This window comes from Lycium barbarum, chromosome 11, assembly GCF_019175385.1.
Source record: "Lycium barbarum isolate Lr01 chromosome 11, ASM1917538v2, whole genome shotgun sequence".
NCBI lineage: Eukaryota > Viridiplantae > Streptophyta > Magnoliopsida > Solanales > Solanaceae > Lycium > Lycium barbarum.
The window spans coordinates 32,381,916-32,400,488 of NC_083347.1; the positions used below are offsets into that span (position 1 = coordinate 32,381,916).

General features: G+C 34.6%; 2 protein-coding genes across 2 annotated transcripts; both read right to left on the reverse strand.

The window, feature by feature from the left end:
• Positions 1–4,984: 4,984 nt before the first annotated feature.
• On the reverse strand, positions 4,985–9,650 carry LOC132618485 (pentatricopeptide repeat-containing protein At3g60050-like). Its single transcript, XM_060333523.1, has 3 exons — positions 9,293–9,650; positions 5,858–8,378; positions 4,985–5,328 (listed from the first exon to the last, which is right to left on the reverse strand). Exons 1-2 carry the CDS (start codon positions 9,648–9,650, stop codon positions 7,156–7,158), a joined length of 1,581 nt encoding a protein of 526 aa, XP_060189506.1. The 3' UTR covers positions 4,985–5,328; positions 5,858–7,155.
• A 4,039-nt stretch (positions 9,651–13,689) lies between these two features.
• LOC132617860 (E3 ubiquitin-protein ligase RSL1-like) lies at positions 13,690–14,958 on the reverse strand. Its single transcript, XM_060332933.1, has 2 exons — positions 14,142–14,958; positions 13,690–13,991 (listed from the first exon to the last, which is right to left on the reverse strand). Exons 1-2 carry the CDS (start codon positions 14,825–14,827, stop codon positions 13,922–13,924), a joined length of 756 nt encoding a protein of 251 aa, XP_060188916.1. The 5' UTR covers positions 14,828–14,958; the 3' UTR covers positions 13,690–13,921.
• Positions 14,959–18,573: the final 3,615 nt, after the last annotated feature.

An 18,573-nucleotide genomic window follows, 5' to 3' on the forward strand; every position in this document is an offset into this window, starting at 1 on the left:
TGTAACTAATTTTGCACTTGTGTATTCTTTATGCCTTTCTTGTACTCGCCTCATGTGTTTATGTCCTCTCAGGTTTATACGCAAAATCAAATCGGGAGAGGTCACCATATGATTTAGAGGCGTTGAATTCTACAATTATGCATGTTTGTTTTCCTGTTTACTTGTATGATGTAGCTGGGAACATTTTCTGTTTTTCTGCTTTGAGTTTCAACAACCCACTTTTAGAAACTCTCAAGCGGCTACTGAGTTGTTGTAGAAAAGCCATCCACGGACTTTAACAGAAACGGGTCAGCGGGTTAGTTTATTTTTTAAAATTAAATAATATATGTGACTAATCATAATAAGACACGCGACTTTTTTAAATAAGAAAGAATCATCAGATTTGGGGGGTTAGTTGAGGGCTAGTTTGAGGGGTATTTTTGAGCCAAAAAAATAGGTTGAGAGTATTTTTGAATCAATAGGAGGATGGAGGGTATTTGTGAGCCATTTCTCATACGTTAAGGGTATTTTTGGACCTTTTCCATATACTAAATAATCAATGTTTATATAGAATTTCATAATAAACTAACAAAAAAAAAAAAACTAAGCATCCCCATGAAAGTTATATTTGTCGTTAGCATCGATATTTATAGTTTAGTTGTATCCGTGAAAGTTTCTCACAATAATTGTGAGTTCGATTCCCATTTTCCCTTCCCGGATCCCACATGTTTTAAGTCTTCAATCTGTTTGTTTTTTGAGTTTTTAACTCTGGTAAATTTTTCACACAACTAAAATTTAGTATCATGAGTGCATAAATATGTAGCAAAAAAACAGATAAAAAAAAAAAAAAAACTAAAATTGCATGAAATCTAGATAGTACTAACTCAAATAAATTCAAAATCCAACGACAGCAATGTGTACATAATCCAAAAAGAAATCATAATATGGTCCAGAATTTAGCCATACATGAAAGGCCACTAACAAGCCAAATCTAAATGTCAAAGATCTTAGTTATCTGTATGTATTTAATGAATTTTTTAACACACATACAAATTATGCTCTACATCTGCACTTGAGTGATAGTTACACTAACGCAGTGACACTCGTATTAGTAAGCATGTATTTGCAAGCCTTGTTGATTTTCTCTATGTGATGTCCGCAGAAGTAGTTCATTGAATGTTTGTGGGTTTAAATTTCACATGTGAAAACAGTGTCTAATTTAAATATTATGATTCAACATGTATTAAGAAACTAAGGTAACTTTAGAGAATAACTAATGGAGTAATTAACATGACTAAGGAGTAAACAAGGGACATATCTCTACTTGAGGGAAATTATTAGTAAAGCTAAATGTAGATGAAGATAGAGTTTGTTAGATTAATAAAGCTCGAGATAAAACATTTATATACACACATATTATTGTGTGTCGGGGTGGTGTTTTTCATAGGTAACGATTGATATTAATATGCCAAGAAAAACACTAATTTGAGATTAAGGGTGTGTTTAATATGACGGACAATGTTTTGCGGAAAGTGTTTTTCTATTTTCCTTATTTGGTTGCATTAAATATTTTGAAAATGTTTTCTTAAAATAAGAGAAAATGTTTTACTTACAAATTTGACTGCAAACATTTTCCGAATCAATAAAAACACATCAACGCATCCTCAACCCCACTCCGCACTATCCATTCTCCACGCCCTTATTCCTATGCGTCTCATTCTTGTGATACACTCCCCCCTCCCCCCCCCCCCCCCCCCCCCGGTTCAAAATAAGTGTCCACTTGTTTTGGCACCCCCCTTAAAAAGATACCAACTCCTAAAAAACAGATATTTTAACTAAGCTATCCTTAATTAAACACTACTTAATTATTATAGTTTCTTGATTACATAAAAACTCACTTATTCAAATAGAGTTAAACTTGAAAGAATGTAATTAATTCTTTCTTGTATGTAAGTGGACACTTATTTTAAACAAGAATAAAAACGATAAGTGGACACCTATTATGAATCGGAGAGTAGTATCTAATTTCTTTGCTTATATTTACGAAAACATGAGTAAATACTAACATTTTACAAAATTTTCTCTGAAAAAGATAAAAAGTACGTGACAATTAGTCGAGAAATTTTGCTTCTTGAAAAGTAATAAAACACTTGTATAATAATTATAACCAACACAAGGAACTGAGAAGTGATAAAACACTCTGTATTATAATTAAAGAACGAAAGAAAACGGTAAAGCACTACTGCACTAGTACTACAAACCAAGGCAATTGCTTCTAAACTTGTCCTTCAATCGGGTAAACACTTCTCCTCATTCTGGCTAAACAAGGTATTTTGTCAAATGCCATCACTATTAAGCTTAAGCAACCAAACAAGACGTGCAAAAATAGAAAGAAACAAGGGATAATGAACAAATAAAGATAGTAACGTGGAAAAATGCAAATTCCTATCACTATAGCTACAGCAAACATTGATACCAAAGCTATCAAAGCAGAAGCATACATTAAACGTTCATAGGTATCATTAGGAAGCGGACAACCCCAAAATTCGTCGTCGCTCGGCAGCTCCGCATGCTCCATAGGAACTACCTGTAATAATGAACTTGCGAAATTGATATGTTTATCATAAAGAGGCCTGACCCTGCTTCACCTTAATTGTTATTTGAACAAGTAAAAATTTTGTGAGTGGAAATAACATTTCTCTTGCATATACATGTATGATTATTTTGACGAAAATCTCAAGTATATATAAAAGGGAAATTAGAAGCCATAGTCCTAGTTGAATTAAATAACTGACAAATGAAATATAAAGGAGGACTCCTATTCCTGGTTAAACACGTGTTCTAATAATTCTTTGACTAATAATCAAGAACCAAACAAAAAATTAAATTTAACAAATTCTTTTTCAAAAAATAATTACTCCACTAATTAAAAGCTTTTGAAAGAGAATATTAAAGCACAACTTATCCAGACGAATGAAAAAAAAAAGTAAACATCTGACATTAAAATTAAAATTTCAGGTATACTAATATTTTTTAAAAGTACACCAATGCTATCAAGTGGTGGATAAAAGGGCTTTCACTACTAACATGACTCCAACTTCAGATTAGTTCTAATTGCCCTTTGTGCTGATCTACGACTCTCTATCTGCAAATTATATATTACACTCCTTGCGTGCATTTTAGGGTAAATTTCAAAATCGTTGCCACAATTCCACCGATACTACTACTCCTATTTGATATCTCTTTTGTAAACTTTATTTATTATTATTTTTTGAAAATTCAATATGTACTTTTTAAAACCAAATCAAATGGTGTTACACTGTTACATAAAACAGAAGTGAAGTATCCGTTTCTTATTCAAGAGGCTATCTACAAATATATGTGTTTTATTCACCTATAATATAGCAAGTATATATGTTATATATTGATGGTGTAAAAAAGACTCACATCGCCACGTCATTTGTAACTTGTAAGATAACTGCAGGTGATTCTCTATATACACATTAATTGGTTACCTTAAAAAATGAAGGCCAATCTTACGTGCACCGCACCATATGTGTAATGTGTCATGCTAAAACTTACCTTCCCGAAAAGAATACATTTTCCAAGCTTTTTTGGACAATAAACGAAAGGAAATGACCTATAATTGTACAATAAAACATTAAAAAGAAATATCTCGGCAAAACTCAACATGGTAGAGTTTATCTACAACTACCTAGTAAAATAATTATAATAATTAGAAACCTTAATTAATTTATTATGGTGATCATCAAAGAGAAAAGTGTACCTAAATTTTTAGCATAGTGCTCAAAGCTGTCTCTAGTTCCCATTAACATATGAAGTATGTAATTAAAAAAAAAAAAAAAAAAAAACTTAAATGTTAACATTACCCGGTGTGCTTATTTTCGCCAATTAGTGGTGCAGATATTACAAAAGTTGTAATATATTGTCGACGCTCGAGCCAAATAGAATTATCGCATGATCCATCATAAATTATCCAAGCTCACTTCCAAATTCAAACCTCTGGTTAATTGAACTGTATTGAGGTAAACTAGTACAAAGATCATTGCTTTTAGGAATACAATCTAGGAGTATTTGTTTCACATCATTGAAATCTGCTTTCTTGCATTTTCAATCCAGATGACATAAAATACTATTTCTCTTTGGTGAAGCCTCTTTCTGACATTGCTAATTGATTTAGAGATTAGCTTTACTTCCCCTTGTGTTAATGTAGTGGACTACATAACTAGAACATTTCGGATTTTTCTAGTCTCACTTTTTGGAGGCAAAGATGAAATCTCTTAAGGTATGAAAATTCATCTCTAGCATCTCGTCTCTCTTACAATATTACATGGTAAAGTTGAGATAGTAAACATATTACAAGGGAAAAGGAAATGCGTAACAACAAATAACGGTGAGACACTCGTCTATTTGGAGATTGAAAGCAAAAACAAAAGCAAATAAATAAGTAAAGGAGCAGAGGAAAAACAAGCGAAGGTATGCGCCCGAAATCGCAGAGAAAAATCACAGAGAAGAAGTGTAGAGATGGAGAAAAGAAAGAGGAAAGAGAGGAGAAGAAACGGCTATTGAGGAGAAAGAAGAAAAGAAAAGGATCGGTAATCTATGGCTTTAGTTAGTGAGGGTAATGTTGGAAAATGGAAAAAGTATAGATATAATAGTTGGTCAAACAAAAATAGTAGTTCTTAAGCTAAAAAAACCATGAGTTAGGGATTTTCCAGCTTATTGCTTTCGACTTATTTTAGCTTAAAAAGCCAAGTGCTTTTAGGTACTAATTTTTGGCTTTGTCAAACAAGCTAAAAAGAGCCCTGGTCAAACCAGCTCTTAAGCCTTCTTATTCTACAGTTGAAACTTCTCCTCTCTTAAAAAGTAGGCCTAAACAGAATGACAGTCTTTTTTGGTTGCAAGCGATTTTTTTTTTTTTCAATTAAGTAGGATATCATTAACAAATGCATCAAGAAGATGCAAAGATCACAAAAGAAGGAAATTATCAGCCCACAAAAGACAAAAGAGACTATCATATAGACCTATGGAATGGAGCTGATGAATTCCAAAAAAGAGTCGATACTAATTACAGGGATGAGGTTGATCCAACTAAAGAGGTTAACCAAACATCTAGCCTTAAGAGTAGGGATGGCAATTGGAATGCCATCAAAACATCTTTGGTTCCTTTCTGTCTACAAGCACCACAAAATACAAGCAGTAACCAAAGACCAGATCTTTTTGATGGACTTCCCAACTTTCTAAGAGCTCCAACTCGCAAAGCCTCTCTGACATTTTTTTGGTTGCAACTTGAAAGCGATTATTAGACACTTTGCCCAAAGAGAGCTGCTGAAAAAATGCAAAAATAGCAAGAAAATGTCAGGAGCTTTCAAGAGAACATACGAAATCTAGAATTCATTTCTACAGCCAAATATATCACATACTGAAAGGACACAGAAATTAATACTTTACGCTTCTGCTATAAAGAACAGTTAATTTTCTTTACAAATTCTCTCTTTACTTTGCGATTGTGTAGTTAGTGCCTTTATTTAATATGGAGTTTTGAAGGGTCTTGTACAAAAGTCAGAGCAATAGTGTACAGACCAGAAGCGGGACTCTAGGAAACCTGGACATCTTTGGTGTCAAGTTTTTGAAAACCTCGGGAGTATCTCATATAGATAATAAGAGCATGGAGAATCAAAGTTGCCCATTTTTATTTGGATATTCATCCGCCAAACAATTTAGAAAAGCAGGCGCTACACTGCTATGTCAAAAAAAAACTTGCAAGAACAATAAGCCACTATATGAATAAGGATTTAAAGTATATATCCTTACACAACAATAAGAGGCATAAGCTTGCAAAAGGACCGTTATGTACCTTTGCTTTTTCAGAAGTAAATATTGAGTGCGACACAGGAAGCCAAACATAATCTTCAGGTGAAACATCATTTTCTAAGGAGGTGCAACCTCTATTTTTTTTCAATTAACCATGGCTTCCTGGACTCCCAGCAACCACAGCTGCAGTACGTAAATCTTTCGCCCAAGATTTGCTCAACCCAGTAGTGAAAACAAGAGTAATGTGAAACTGAAACGGATGTAGAAAAAGAAAGTTAAAAACACATTTGCTCATAATCATTGAGAAGAAACAGAATCCAAAAGCAATGCATACCAATAACATAAGACTTAAGACTAGTGTAAATTATGTTTAGTTGAAGGAGAAATAAAAATGAAAGATGCAGTAGCCATGGACCTACCAAAATCAATGATTGAAAATATAAAAAAATAAATGTACGAAAAAGTCAAAAGACAACTCTAACCTATATAATATATAGATATAAATATTTTTGACATTATATATATAGTGCAATATTACGGCAAAGGAGTTCGGATCAATCCCTTCTTCCCCATGATACGCCCATGCCTAAATTTATTAAACAAGTTCTTATTAAAAAAGAATCTGTATGTATAAAGTGAATATGCATTGCACAAGTGTATCCGGTTGATCTCTGATTTTACCTCTTTTGTGCAGCGGAGGATTAATGGGGGTAAGATAGAAAAAGACAATTTTTTAAAGAGTAAAAAGTATGGTAGGAGGAGATGAATTTAAAGAAAAAAGCGTGGTGGTGTAGTCAAGTCTCAGTTAATGAGTTCAAGGACAGACCTCTAGACGTATTAGATTCTCCAACAACAATAACATACCCTGCATAATTTCACAAGTGAAATTTGAAGAGAGTGAGGTGTACGCAGACCTTACCCTCTCTTTATGGGGTATGAGGTTGTTTCCGATAAACCTATGCATAAAATACTTATTGAGGAAGAAAATAGTATTTGAAACTAAATTGAACAAAAATATTTTGAAATCGAAATTATATTTAGAACATGAAAATCAATTTCAAATTGGTTAGTGAAAAAAAGGAATCATTGTTTTAATATTAGGTTGATTTGAAGTTGAAGTTTTATTTGAACGTGAAATTTAGATTTTTTAAGTTGTATTTTTTCTCATAAAACATTAAAACCCCACAATTTGTGAAACTATTAAAATTTTCACAACTCTTATACAACCTTACAAAATGAGCAAATCATAGTTCATGAATAGCAAATCAACTTTTCGGCAAAAAGCAAATAATGCACACTCCCAAGCTTTCTTCCACAGACAAACCAGCTAGAGAGATACATTCAACCATGGCATGGGACAAAAGGATTGGATAAAGAATTGTTAGCTTTTGTACTACAATAGAAACCAGAGTATTTCGTCCTAAGATCTCGAGCTAAAGTTTTCCTGCCAGTCTTCTGGAGCTGCTTTACAATTTCAATGAAAATTCCAAAGTCCGGCTTGAGACCCTTGTCAATCATTTCATTGAGAATGTTTTGAGCAGTCATAATGTCTCCTTTCTTCCGATGAAGTCTTACAAGCAAGCTGTATAGTGTATTGACAGAGTGGTTATACTTGGCACTCATGTCAATCACATACTTATTTGCTTTCTCACGCTCTCCTGCTTCAAGCAACACTTTAAGAAATGCAGCATGAGTAGTAGAACGAGGTTCCACATTCATATTTACCATCAAATTCAAAAATTTAGAAGCAAAGTCAACTTGACCGCGACTAGATGAATGATATACTAAAGTTTCAAAAGTAATTGCATCTGCATTAAGACCCTTATTTCTCATTTCTTCGAGCAGAGTATTCACATACTCCATCTTATCGTTCTTACACAATGAGCCAAGCAGGTAGTTATATGACTTGGTGTTAGGAGAACAACCAAATTCAGACATCTCTTTGATAATAGCTCGTGCTTCTTCGATTTGGCCTGCTTGACACCTTTTACGGATCAAAATATTGTAGTGCGAAGCTGTTCTTTCAGTGATCTCTATTACAAATGCTGCCATATCGAACAAGTCCAAGCAACAGAACATCTCGATTAATCCATAGACACCAGAACCACGACAGGATCCTCCAACATCATTCAGCATATCAACCACTTTTTTGGTCGAATTTATCAATGAATCCTTACTCGATCCAACTACAGTTAAGAACCCAAAAGCCTTGTCAGTTAAACAAGTTTTTTCAGCCTTAAACTCCTCCAACAAAGAGATCATTGTTTTATAGTCATCTAACCATCCACAATTACATATAATCAGACTATTGACATAAGCACTGCGATAAAATTCAGGATGCGAGTCCCGAAGCCAATTAAAGAACTTCAATCCAGATATTCTTTGTTCATTCAAAAGGTCAAAAATCTCAATAACAGAGTTGAGTGATAGTTTTGAAGCCGCCAAAATTAACTTGTGCCTCAAATCCTCCCCACCGCCCTTGATAGTCTCAATTACTTCCAAAATTACTGAGGGATTACTAAGTTTATTCTTTTTGATTGTCAATTCATCATCGGTACAAGAACCTGCCAGATTTCAAACTTTTCATTATCAGAAGAAAACATAGTTGAGATGGAAGGTGAACACAAACACCTCGAACAAGGGTTCCACAATGATGGCCAAAAAGAATAACAAGAAGCTAAGCAGCTTGATCTCGAATACTGCATACATATATCCACTATTCTCAAAGATTCTTTCCTACAAACTGGGCATTAATCAAAATGGCCGCATGGAAATATTCATCTTAGATAATATTAAAAGAAGGTTTTTTTTTGAATGACAGATGAATCAATACTCCATTTTGAAGGAGATCCAAATGGAAAATTGGCCAAAGAAAGACCTTCAGGTGGTTCTGAATGAAACAACATCTTCTACTAAGCTGGATTGGAAATGACTGAAGAAGGAGTAGTTGAAATGGATGTGACTTGAGCATACAACTTGAACAAATGAGGTAAAGAAAAGAGCTTACCATTTTAGCTATTGCAAGGCTGAAGCATAAAATACTGGGACTTCAGTAATGACAAGCATTGTGAGTTCAGTATTTACTCAAAAATCTTTCTTTTACTCCTTTACTCTAATGCTGCTAGGAGAAGTTTGGGTGGCTACGCAAGAAGTGCAGAATGTATTATTTTTAACTTAGACCATAAGGTTTGAGCAAATAACATGTTGCGATTTTTCAAGTATGAACCACGCAAAACGATATTGAACTTATCTTGATGAGTAAAGATGGTTTATTGAAGTCTTTAACTTGGGACAAGAAATGTTCTTGGTTAAGCTAAAGATAAAAGATAAAACTAACAGACAATGTAGGCTAGTCATCACCCAACAAATTAGAGTAAACATAAGAGTCTACAACCAGACCATAGAGCACAAATCTTTTAAAGTGTTATGAATAAGAGAGTATCGCCGGAAACAATGTGAAATAAGCTTAAAAAAATACCTTTAAAAAGAGCTTTGTGTTCCAATTGAAGAATCTTTTTCTCCTCTTCAAAACCCAACATCTCAGTTTCTCCAACAACATCAAAACTCCAAGGTTTGTATCCTTCATCAAGAACCTGCTTTCTTATGAACTCTGATTGGTCAGTTTGAGAAGAGAGTTTCTCGAAATCAGAAGTTGAATCTTTGCTGTTACCAGTGGAGAAGAAATATGGAAAGGAGGCTTTAGGGTTTAAGAGGAATTGGGTTCTGTGGGAAAGTTGAGACAATAATCGAAGATGTGAGGATTTCGAGATAAAACGAGACACCATTGTAGACAGTCTTCTCACAACACAGAACAAGGTTTGAAATACAAAAAACATATTTGAATTCTAAGGTATATTCAAAATATATTTTTTACAATTAACTCATTGAAAATCTATTTAAAAAAATGGAGTGCTTAAACTACTTTTTAAGTGCTCAAAAATATTTTATAAATAAGCAGTTATGTGTTTAGATAAAAGTACTTAAAGAGTTTTTAGAGGTAAGGTTAGTATTAGAATTAATAGAAAATATAAGGAATAAAATTATAAAGTTATTGGTCAAATCAAAATGACTTTTAAGCTAAAAAAAAGTTAGAGGTTGAGCAACTTATTAGTTTTGGCTTATTTTAAGCACTTTTTAACTTAATTTAAGTTGTTTTTCTATTTTATCAAACACCCAAATAAGTTAAAAATGATTTATAAGCTGGTTTGACTAACTTTTAGCCAATCCAAACTAGCTCTATTACTTTTCTTCATAATGCTTATTTATAGTACTTTGTTAATTCTTTACTTGTGTTAATTCTTATCTAACTTTCTTTGTCATGTTTTCTCTTCAACCGAGATCTTTCAGAAACAGTCTTATATTTGTCAAAAAGTAAGGGGTGAGGATTACGTACACTCTACTCTCCCCAGATTCACTTTGTGGGATTATGCTGGCTATGTTGTTGTTATAAATTATACTCCCTCCATCTTAATTTATATGACAGTTTGACTTGACACAAAGTTTAAGAAAGAAAATAAGTCTTTTGAAATTTGTGATCTAAATAATCCTTAAATATTTGTGTGGAGGCTATAAATCATTTTATTAAAATTAAATGTAGCATATTATTTATTTAAGTTATTTCTAATTATAAAATAGTGACATTTTTTTTGAACTGATTAAAAAAAAAGTGAGCTACATAATTGACAGGGATGCGGTAATATTTAACATTAAATGTATTCAGAAGTGTTTTAAAAAGTCAAATAAAAATTTGTTGAGCTTCCTAACATAGTTTATAACTAGGGGTGCGTAGCACGGGCCCGACATTTGGATTAGAAAAGCAATATTAAATATTGTATATTTGCTCTTCTCCACTTAAAAATAAGTATAAACACATAAACGTTACTATCAATTCATTTTGTATCTTTTAATCCTATAACAATTAAACTATTCATAGAAGCTTCCAAATCATAGTACAATATTTGATTAAATAATACTTTGAAGAGAAGAAAAAAAATGGACAAACTGTTCCCTATGTGATCTACTTGGTGTTAATAGTTGGAGTCACTATTTTTTTGGTATTAAATATCAAATAGGATAGTACTTATAAATACATAATTTTTTTTAGAACCCAGATAAAGAAGTTATGAATGCACGATTCATAATATTGTCGAATTGCACTAACAAAATGCTAAGGAATAGATTATGTCTTCCTAACAGTGTGTAACGTTTTAATTTTATTTTTAATTTAATATATGCGGGGTCTACCTTGTGTCATTAATGGATAGAATCGACGATGCGAGTGTTCTCGAAGATAAAATCCTGATAATGATGAAAAAAGCGCGAGGAGAATTCGAAACTCGAAATATTAGAAGGTGCAAAATCAATAGGTGCATGAGCTGCTACAATTGCTTCAGCGGAAGTTGCTATTGATATTCCCTATTATGAGCCTACTCGGATCAAAACAAAACTAGTTGACTCTCTTTGACCGGTAGACTTGTTGCAACCTTCCCATTTCCTGTTGTGATCTCAAGTCTCCAAGTGGGCCCTCTTGGCCAAACCACTACCTTGGCTTTTTGAGAATGTCATATATAGATGCTTTATCATAAAAGAATCACTTTTAATTATGGGCATCTAGTTCATCTACCACTAAGGTAATACGTTGATAAGTACCTGCGTATACTTTAGGCAACTTAAACAAAATGCCACACTTGAGTTAAATGGAAGTAATCAACCATGCATTCCAAGAAAGAGTAAGGACTAAGGATTGAGTGGAGGGCCCCATAGGTATAGGGAAAGCTGACCTAGAGCTTTTCGGCTGACATGACAGTGACAAATAAATGATGAGCTTGAGGTATTTCAGTCTAATATTAGAAAAATACGTTTATAAAGCAATAGAGTAAGATTATTTATAGCGCTGAAGTGACTGAATGCTAAAAATATCCTTACTTCAAATGACCAAGTTACCCTCGCGATGCAGCATTGTCAGAAAAAAGAAAGGAATAAATTGAAATGTTAAGGTTTTTAGTAATTTCACTTTGACCTGAAGCTCCTCACTTTCTCTCTTATTAATAAGTAGTAATACCTTACAAAATAGGACAAAGCGCATTATTTTTCCTTTTTCTTATATTTAGGATTTTGAAATAACTAAAATTAGGCATACTAAATCTTTTTTATTTGAATTACTATGTAGAAAGTCTTAATATTTAAAATTTTGTGTTTAATTTAGAGAAAAAACAGGATTTAACCCTTGAACTTGGCACGAAAACTCACTTTAGCAACTAAACTTAAGTTGTATTTATATACCCTCTTAACAACTTTCATTTCAATTATTTTCCACCCTAAAAAAATAATACCACTCTCACAATGTGAGGTGTATTACACTCGCGCCACGTCACTGCCACGTCAATGCCACATCATTGCCACGTCGTTGCCACATCATTGCCATGTCAAAATTACCAACACTTCATTTTTTGTTTTTCTTTTATTATTTTTTCTCCTTCTCTTTCTTCTTCTTTCTCCTCATCCTCACCCTACTTTTATCAATCACTACGCCGCTGCTACCGCCGCCGCCTCCATCGCTGCCGCCACCGCCGCAAAAAAAATTATTATTATTATCAGTCCAAGTTGGACGAACTGCCCTTCAAAAAAAATTATCACCATCATCTTTAACCCACACCCACCACCACCACCATCATCTCCCCACCAAATTTCATCAAATTCCTTCTCAAATTCGTCCAAATTGATTGTTTTGATTGTTATTGTTGGTCATCATTAGTTTGGACGAAATGCCCTTAAAAGAAAAAAAAAATCACCACCACCATCATCTCCCCCAACAAATTTCATCCAACTCCTTCTCAAATTAGTCTCACTTACACTTAAATTCGTCCAAATTGGTTGTTTTGGTTGTTATTGTTGGCCAGTATTAGTATTATTATTAGCAAACCCATTTCTTCCATAACTTTATTTTTGAAAGAAAATAAAAATAAAAATCAAGAAACCAAAAAATGGTGAAAATGAAAAGAAAAGAATGATGAGAATATATAGAGAAAGAGGGATTTGTGAAGAAGAAGCAGCTGGGGCGGGGCTGTGGAGTGGGAAGAAGATGGTGGGTGGGATTGTGGAGTGGGAAGAAGATGGTGGGTGGGATTGTGGAGTGGGAGGGGGATTGTGAAGAAGATGGTTTTTATTTTTATTTTACTTTTTAATTGTATAATGTTTATTTTATTTTTTAATTGTATAACCTTTATTTTATTTTTTAATTTATAATATATATATATATGAGCGGGTCCACTTTTTTTGTTTTTCACTCTCTTAATTATTTTTTTTTTGCCACGTCAGCATTTGGGGTGAAAAATAATTGAAACGTAAGTTGTTAAGGGGATAAATAAATAGAAGTTAAGTTTAATTTCCAAACTGAATTTTCGTGCCAAGTTCAGGGGTTAAAACATGTCTTTTCTCTTTCATTTATAAATATATACTCATCAAAGAACACATGATGAACGGTATCAAATTAAACATTCTGATATCATAGCGTGTTAGAACATACATTTTTGACGGAGAATATGTGAAAAAAGAACATAGATGACACCTACTTTTATACTCTCGATTTGAGAACCTATCGATGTTCATTTTCGTAGTTGTAGTCTGGTCCTTCTTTATTTAGGTACAACTCTTTTTTCTATTAACCCCAAGGTCGGATCTATGTGATAATGTGAACCTAGATTTTAGGAAAATCTTGCAACCAGTATTAGCTGAACTTCTTTATGGCTAAACGTAAAAGGCATATTTGTTTAGAATATGGTCATAAAAAATGCACTAAAAGCAACAGTAAAACCCAAGTTAAAATTGCAATTTGAAGCTAAAAGAAAATCTTAGATGGAAATACACAAATTTTCGAACACACATCCAATTCAAAAATCTTATTAGCACATCATCCAATATGCAAGGTTCAATTCTAAAGCTGGAGAAGTACGTACAATTTAAAAGGAGTAATACAACAACTTGAACAGTAGACCAAATCAACGACACCTTAGTACCAATTATACAACATATAGTGATATTAAGCAATGTAAACACAATATTCATGGCAAAATTCTGATAAATACTATCCAGCATTCAATATCATTAACTACTCTTGGCAACTCCAATGTACTTCGTTCCATGTTCCTCCACAGATGTAGCAAAACTCCAGTTTACACCTGAACCCACAATACATATATAGGATGATTAAACCACATGTAAACAAAACCATTTGTTAATCTAAACTACTTACACAAGGTAATTAGTATAAATTATAAAGGAAATAATACTTGGTCTCCCACTGATTATAGATTGAAGAACAAACTTACACACACGTCATGTGTATACATCCATCAACTTTATCCACAGTTGATTTGCAGTGAGGGCATGTCATCCATTTGAACTTCTTAGCAAGCTCCTCAACCTTTAAATCATCTTTTTTAAACTTGTCACAATCATGCCCATCGTGCCATGGAACACGACACTGCGCACAGAATGGTCTTTGGCAGTGAGGACATGTACACTCGATTATGATCTCTTCATGATCATCACGATTATAAATGAGCGAAACATTACAATCTATATAAGGATAATTAATTTTTTCACCCATAGGAATAGTTGACTCGGTTAAGCCATCTTCCCACCTTGCGAAAACATTTTCAGGTATGATGGACCTACAAGGGGCAGGTTCAATTATGGCAGGACATCTCAAACCTGGACAAGTTACAGGAATTTTTTTTTCTTGTATCTTGGACTGGACATACTGGCTTATGCAGTCAGAACAGAAAGAGTGATTAGAGCAGTTCTCTAGTTTGAACATTTCATCTGTTCCTTTTCTCTCAAAGCAAATATCACATAAAAGTACTTTGGCTGATGACATGCTAAGATGGTTGATTCCTAAAGAGGCTTCAACAACCTCTTGGAGTTGCAGTTGCTCTGCACACTCGCCATCTGATAATATGTCAGTAGTATTGTTCTCATCATCAAAGAACCATGAAGAGGTACAGTCTGCCATGGAATTAATTAATTTGTCACTGGTTGGTTTGGAAGATTTTTGTTGGATGGCTTTGCAGATTTAGCTGGACTATTTGATGCATGGAGAGAGGAATCCGCGACTTTTGTAGCACAAAAAAAAAAGTTGAATCAAACTAGCACAAAAAAAAAAACATTAGTAGGGTTCACGCACTAAATTAGTGTGTGAAAGGACCAAACTGTAAAAATGCAACTTGGGCCTTTCACGCACCAAACCTTTCAGGCATGGTGGAAAAACTTAACCTTTCACGCATAGAAACTGTGCGTGAAAGGGTTTTCTTCTTTCACGCACTAATTTCGTGCGTGAAAAGGCCTCCTTCGCATATCACAATTTCAGGAATCTATGACACATAAGGCTTGATTTGACAATACATTGCTGCATTATTTGGCCGTTTTAATACGACTTGTATTGCGCACCATTTTAATGTGCATTGTAAGTATTGATTTGACAACACACCACGCATGACAATTTCAGGAATCTATGACACATAAAGGCTTGATTTGACAATACATTGCTGCATTATTTGACCGTTTTAACACGACTTGTATTGCGCACCATTTTAATGCGCACTGTAAGTATTGATTTGACAACACACCACGCATGACAATTTCAGGAATCTATGACACATAAAGGCTTGATTTGATAATACATTGCTGCATTATTTGACCGTTTTAACACGACTTGTATTGCGCACCATTTTAATGCGCATTGTAAGTATTGATTTGACAACACACCACACATGATAATTTCAGGAATCTATTTAACTTGAAGGCTTGACGAGTGAAAAACTCATCAACTTCATAAGTCTAAGTCTTACAAGTCATTCAAAAAAAAATCAAACTTCATAGAAAAAATGTCTCAAAATGCTTCAACTGTTAAGGTTTCACTATTTTGGGATGGAGATATCGTCGAGGACAATTACTCCATTCGTTATAGTATCAAACCAAAAGCCCATGTAAAATTTCCAACAACTTTAAATTATGAAACACTAGTCAACTACATTCACAAAAGAATGAAAACTACACCCACTGAGTTTGGAATCTCACTAACTGGCAGATATCCACAAACAATATCAAACGGTGTAGTGCGTTATGGCATGCACAATATCAACGATGATGAATCTTTGAGTGATTATTTGGGATCGCCGGAAGAATATCGTGATTTAGTATTCATTAATGTTCTTGAGATGTATGTTGAAAAGATACCTCGAGAAGAAGTCCCTCAAGTCCAGCCTATTCATGGTAACACTTATGGGGACTTTAGTTCTTATGGAGACATTTTGAGTGGTCAAGTGCCACTGGAAAATCTAAGCCAGCAATTTAATCAAGCTTACAATGAAAATTGGTAAATATGGATTTTTCATATTATTATTATGTGTAGTAGCACGTGTTTGTTGTATGAATTGGTAAATAACCAGTTTTCAAATCTTTATAGGAACTATTCTCAAAACTCGCCAGTGGTACCAAATATGGATGTTGGTCAATCCTCTCAGTTCGGTGGAGTTGATCATTCTCCACACCATGACAGTGCTTATGAACAACAGTAAGTTCATCACCTTGATATTAAATTATCTGTATGTATATGATGTTAGTATTTAAAATATGTTACTTTTCGTGTAGGAGGATGAATGCACTTGATAATGAAGATTTTCCTAATTATTATGAGTCATCATCAAGTGATGACGATGAAATAGCTAATAATGCAGAGGTAACCGATGATGAAGATGATGATGATGATGTTTAAGTTGGTATGACCAACAATATTCCTCAAAGCCAAAACCAACAAGAACCAATGCACCACCGCGTACCACCACCGATGGCTGAAAACCTAACTTCTGAAAGCCCAATTCAGTGGCATTCTAACAATATCCCTTATCTTGACAGCCTGCAAGGTCGTGATGATGCATTTGTCTTCACAAGAGAAGATGATGATAGTCACCTAAAACTCTGGATTGAACCAAAGGATCTCAACAAAGATCGATGCTACCTTGCAAAGGGAATCTTGTTCGCATCCAAAAAGGCGTTGCAACGGGCAGTCAAAATTTATTGTTTTAAGGACATGAGGGAGTTTAAGGTTGATCAGTCAAACACAAAGATATGGAGGCTAGTTTGTAGACGATGGTATCAAGGCTGTGAGTGGTTGCTTCGGGGAATTGTTAAGCCTGATGGTATGTGGGCTATCGCAAAATTCCGCGAAAGACACACTTGTGATATGGAAGAAAATCGAGCAGATCGTTATAATTTAGATACAAACATGATTGCTCAAGTGTTACTTAAAGACATCGCCGAAACGCCAAGGTAACTTATCCTACCTAGTACATTATATGTCTTATATCAATTGAAAGATCATTACTAAATATTGTTTGTTTAAACTTGTGCAGGTTCCCCATCAAAGATTGTATTCGAAACGTTCAAACCGTATATAGTAAAACTATAAGCAACAGAAAGGGATTTCTCGGGCGTAGACGCGCTTTTGAGATGGTCTTTGGAAATTGGCATACTTCTTTTCAATCGCTGCCAAGGTATATGGCAGCTCTACAACATTTTAACCATGGTACTGTTGTAGAGTGGCGGCTTATAGAGGGTAAAATCTTCAACTTCGTATTTTGGACATTCAAACCATGCATTGATGGTTTTGCTCACTGCCGACTAGTGATATCCATAGATGGTACGCATGTATATGGTGTCTACGACATCAAGCTCCTAATTGCAATAGGAATGGATGCCAATGGGTCAATATTTCCTCTTGCTTTCGCAATTGCCGCTAACGAGAGCAACGACACATGGGGGATCTTTTTGATCCATTTGAAAACTCATGTTATTAAGGATCGTACCGGCATATGTGTGCTGTCTGATCGTCAAAAAGGCATATTGCACAATATGAATAATTTACTGGGGTGGCAGCCTCCCTTTGTTTACCATCGCTATTGTTTAAGGCACTTGAAGGCAAATTTGCAATCAAAGTTTCACAATGACACTCTAAACAAATTGATGTGGGGGGCTGCGATGGAGCATCAACAACGAAAATGGGCTGCAAAAATGGATCTGATCAGGGAAGTGAGTGAACCCGCATACGTTTGGTTGATGAAGCTCGAAGTTGAAAAATGGACGCTTCATGCTGATGGAGGCAAAAAATGGGGCACGCTCACAACAAACAGCTCAGAGTCTTTCAATGGCTTGCTGAAATCTGCTCGAGGACTACCTGTCACCGCAATGGTGAGAATGACTTTCAAGCAGGTTGTGGAGCAATTTGTTGTTAGGACAAGGCAGGCCAGAGCGATATTAGCCGACGGCGGGACATAGATGCCAAAGCCCTTCAAAAACATAGAGCATTATAGAAAAAAATCTGAGCATCACCAAATGACCGAGTATGACCCAATTCAACATGTGTATGAAGTTAGGACGGGTTATTATAACGGTAAGGGTGGAAACGTGCATACCGTTTATGAGGCAACAAGAACATGCACTTGTGTTAAGTGGCAAACGTACCACATGCCGTGTTCTCATGCTGTCAAGTGCTTCGAGAGAATGAGAAAAACGGTAACAAGTTATGTGGCGGGGGAATACAAGGTCCACAGTTACCTTAGAGCATATTCCGGCCAATTCCACCCACTTGGTAATGAAGCTTATTGGCCAAACGAGTCGTTTTTTATGATTGCTAACAAGGATTACATCAGGAAATTGAGCATTAACTCACGGAGTCGTAGACCCAATCAAATGGATGTTAGT